General features: G+C 41.0%; 1 protein-coding gene across 1 annotated transcript in view; it reads left to right on the top strand.

Annotated features, from left to right (window-relative positions):
- The window catches only part of MEGF9 (multiple EGF like domains 9), a 58,409-nt gene extending 55,818 nt beyond the window's left edge, over nucleotides 1-2,591 (top strand). Inside the window, exon 6 of the mRNA XM_058159130.1 lies at nucleotides 598-2,591. Coding sequence (XP_058015113.1) covers nucleotides 598-1,037 — 440 coding nt within the window. The 3' untranslated portion in view covers nucleotides 1,038-2,591. The remainder of the gene's footprint in view (nucleotides 1-597) is intronic.
- Nucleotides 2,592-4,663: the final 2,072 nt, after the last annotated feature.

Genomic DNA, 4,663 nt, shown 5'->3' with positions numbered 1-4,663 from the left:
TTCCACATTCTCTATTCTATTCAATTCCATTCCATTCCATTCCATATTCTATTCTATTCTATTCTATTCTATTCTATTCTATTCTATTCTATTCTATTCTATTCTATTCTATTCTCCATTCCATTATCCTATTCCGTTCTATTCCATTCCATTCCATTATTATTCTATTCTATTCTATTCTATTCTATTCTATTCTATTCTATTCTATTCTATTCTATTCTATTCTATTCTATTCTATTCTATTCTATTCTATTCTATTCTATTCTCCTATTCCTAGTCTCAAAACGGTCCATTTAGCCATCTCTGCCAGCTCCATCAACTCGATGTTTAACTTATTCAATTGCAGTGATTCACTTTGCCACTGTGGCAAGAACGGTCATAAAACAGAGCAAAACTCACTGAACAAACGTCTCGCTCAATGACAGAAATGTTGGGCTCCATTGTGTAAGACGAGGGCTACTAGTGTTTTACTTTTAACGTGACTTGTGACTCCAATCCCGAATAGACTGTGAACTACCATTCTCCTCCATCTAACGTCTGGTTACTTGCATCACATAATAACTCTTCACTTTGTCCTTTTTTTTTTTTTAAATGTAGAATATACTCCGCCCCCAAGGCTCATCCCTACAGCTCCAAACATGTCAACTATCTCGCCTACCATGGTCTTCAACGCCACATTGGTGCATCCGACGGTACAGGCGGCTTTCCCAAGTCCGTCTTCCGAGAACAGCACGTCGACGTTGGCCGACGTCTCCTGGGCCCAGTTCAACATCATCATCCTGACAGTCATCATCATTCTGGTCATTCTGCTGATGGGTTTTGTAGGCGCCGTCTACATGTACCGCGAATACCAGAACCGGAAGCTGAACGCCCCGTTTTGGACCATCGAACTGAAGGAGGACAACATCAGCTTCAGCAGCTACCATGACAGCATCCCCAATGCGGACATCTCCGGCTTGTTAGAAGACGACGCCAACGAAGTGGCGCCCAATGGACAGTTGACGTTGGCCACGCCGATGCATAACTACAAAGCATGACGAATCCGGGCAGGAATGGATTGCAAATTTCTTTTTCTTTTTTTTTGTTTTTAAAACTTGGAATGAATCAGCGCCAGGTCGCTTTGGGTGAAGATTGCATGGTTCCTGTGTTTCAAGCCAGAAGGAACTACCATATATTTTGGAGTATAAGATGCACCTTTTTTCCCCAAAAAAGAGGGTGAAAATCTGGGTGCATAGCCCCACCCAGCTTCTCAAATGGAGGTTTTGGAAGCTAAAGGAAGCCCCCAAACAGAGCTTCAGAAAAGAAGCCTCCAAACAGCTTCAGAAAAGAAACCTGCAAACAGAGCTTCAGAAAAGAAGCCTCCAAACAGAGCTTCAGAAAAGAAGCCCCCAAACAGAGCTTCAGAAAAAAAGCCCCCAAACAGAGCTTCAGAAAAAAAGCCCCCAAACAGAGCTTCAGAGGCTTTTCTTCTGAAGCTGTTTCGGAGGCTTTCAGAGGCATAAAAAAACGTTTTTTCTGAAACAGAGTTTCAGAAGTTTCAGAGGCTGAAAAAAAACCAAGGCACAGAGCTTACGACCAAGGAACCTGTTGCTAAAATTCACCTCTGTGAACAGCTGATTGGGGGTATTCGGGGAGGCCGATCCACCTGCCAATCAGCTTTTTTCTTATTTTCCTCCCCAAAAACTAAGGTGCGTCTTATACTCCGAAAAATACGGTAGGTATTTTCTTTTTCTTGGGTTGGCCAAGCTTCTTGTACATTGTCCAACAAGGCGAGAGTCGGACGATGACAGAGGCGAGTCATATGAAAGTTACTGGATTGGATTCAGCTCGGCCTTTCTAATGCTACAGTGGGTATTCGCCTGTATTTTTTTAAAAAGAAGCAGCTGCTTGAATATATATATTTTTGTACGGAACCCTCGGAGAAGTCACTCAGAAATCATCTCACAGCCACTCAAAAAACTCAGGCGGACACTGGGAAAGGAATTTTTTTAAGCGCTTGTTGGAAAGGTTGACCAGTGGCAAAGTTCGGAAAAGAAGAATCCAAAATGTTTCTCGGTCCGAGTTTTGCTATTTAAAAAAACAAAAACAAAAACGATGGACGGATCCAGACAGAATGACGGTGACCAAAGTTTTGCATAAACTCCCTTCGTTCTCCTCTCTTTATTTTTTTGAGAAAGGGACCGAGGCGTCCTCTTTCCATTCTTTTGTGAATAGTTTCCTCCTAAGCAAGTAATGTTATTTAAAAGTTAAACGTGGCTTTTAAGCGTCTCTATTTTGCTTCGACCTGGATTCCTTTTCCAGATAGGAAGCGTGAAAGAATGCTCCAACACTGGAAGTTTTTAAGAAGCGGTTGGATAACCATTGGTCTGAAGTGGTGCAGGGTTTCCTGCCTGAGCAGGGGGTTGGACTAGAAGACCTCCAAGGTCCCTTCCAACTCTCTTATTCTGTATTCTATAAAGATGTGGTCAAGAATTTTTACGGAACCGTATTTGGAGCAGAAACAATGTGTATACAGAAGGTGAACAGAGATTCCTTTGGCTGCGTTTGTAACTATTTGTACAAAAGAAAAAAAATCAGGTGTTGAATTTTAACTGTTTTAAGATTTTTTTTTTATCTGTACAGGGGTTCAAGGCATCGTTGGAAAAAAACAAAAAACGAGGCCAAATGAAACCCGACTTAAGCTAAGATTTGGGGTGGGTGGGAGAAAGTAAGTATTGTATTAAAGTGCTGTAAATTTAGAGGGCCAATATCTGGAGCTGGGACTCCAGACGGAGCAAGTGTGTTGCGAATCTCTCGTCTTCGAACAATACAAGTTGTTTGCATCTTCAAGTTTCCCTTTTCCCTGCTTGTTATTTCAAGGATTTTTTTTTAACCTAACAAAGACTTTTGTGATTTTTTTGGGAGGGGGTGGGAGGCAAGGATTTAGGATAGGGAGATAGAGTTAAGATATAGAATTGTTCCCCTGAATGCTCTAGGATATGGATGGAGAATTCAGATTTCTCTGGTGCAAAATTTCAGAATCTGCATTGAATTTAGAATGGCCATCATCCTTTTCCCAACTCTCTGTCTTATTTGTAAGCAGGGGTGTCTGCGTTGCACGAAAACCCACTAATCAAAACTGACCACATTAACGGAGGAATAGTATGAATTGTTATAAGGGTGGAGCATCTGGCTTGTCCAATGAAGTTCAGAAACTCATACTGAAAATTATCATCTGCTATTTTTGGGATGGCAGTTTAGATGATGGCTTGGATTTCCAGAAGTTTCTTGCCTTCCATCCATCCATCTTGCATCCATCCATCTATGCCTTAAATCTATCTATCTATCTATCTATCTATCTATCTATCTATCTATCTATCTATCTATCTATCTATCTATCTATCATTTATCTATCATCTCATCCTATCTATCTATCTATCTATCTATCTATCTATCTATCTATCTATCTATCTATCTATCTATCTATCTATATCTATCTATCTCTATCTATCTCTGTCTATCTATCTATCTATCTATCTATCTATCTATCTATCTATCTATCTATCTATCTATCTATCTATCTATCTATCTATCATTTATCTATCATCTCATCCTATCTATCTATCTATCTATCTATCTATCTATCTACCAATCCATCCATCCATCCATCCATCTATCTATCTATCTATCTATCTATCCATCCATCCATCCATCCATCCATCCATCTATCTATCTATCTATCTATCTATCTATCTATCTATCTATCTATCTATCTACCTACCTACCTACCTACCTACCTACCTACCTACCTACCTACCTACCTACCTATCTCTCTATCTCTCTATCATTATCTATCTATCATCTATCAATCAAGCTATCTATCTGGGTTCAAGAGTTCCTTATTCTGCTACAGGCAGGATTACAATCTGAATTACATTTTCCTGGCCTGAAATTCTCGACCGAGAGGTCCTTAGGATGATCATGAGAACATCTGTAGAACATGATCTAGAAGAATGACCTAGAACAGAGGTTGCCATCAGAATGGGTGGCATTAAGATCTTGTGGCACAGTCTCTATTCTCAAGACTGTGGGTCTCACCAGATGTGACTTGCTCTCGTTCGGTTTCTTTCTATCAGTAGGCAAGGCGGGATCATGAACTATTAGCCAAAACCTTCTTCTCTAAGAAATTGGTTCCTCTCTCTAAATAACTCCAAGTAACAAAATAGAGTGGTAGCCTGGAAGTCATTGATCTGAAAGTGCTTTTCGTGGTCTCTGAGCTTGGTTGTTTTCTTGCAGCCGTTTCATCACCCAAACTAGGTAACATCATCAGTTCTAGAGGAGAGTAGGGTTTGCAGAAAGTAGGAGGAGGAGGAGGAGGAGGAGGTAGAGGAGGTGGTGGAGGAGGAGAACAATGACTGTGGGGTCCTTGGTGCTCTCTGAGCTTGGCTGTTTTCTTACAGACGTTTCGTGACCCAAACTAGGTAACATCATCAGTGCTAGAAGAGAGTAGGGTTTGCAGAAAGGAGGAGGAAGAGGAGGAGGAGGAGGAAGAGGAGGAGGACAACAACAACTGTGGGGTCCTTGGTACTCTCTGAGCTTGGTTGTTTTCTCACAGACGTTTCGATATCCAAACTACATAACATCACCAGTGCTAGTCAACAATCTTACAAGGTTGGAAAGAGAC

This window comes from Ahaetulla prasina, chromosome 16 (assembly GCF_028640845.1).
Source record: "Ahaetulla prasina isolate Xishuangbanna chromosome 16, ASM2864084v1, whole genome shotgun sequence".
Taxonomy (NCBI): domain Eukaryota; kingdom Metazoa; phylum Chordata; class Lepidosauria; order Squamata; family Colubridae; genus Ahaetulla; species Ahaetulla prasina.
Note: the sequence above shows the minus strand (reverse complement) of the source record. Positions and strands in the feature narration are given on the sequence as shown.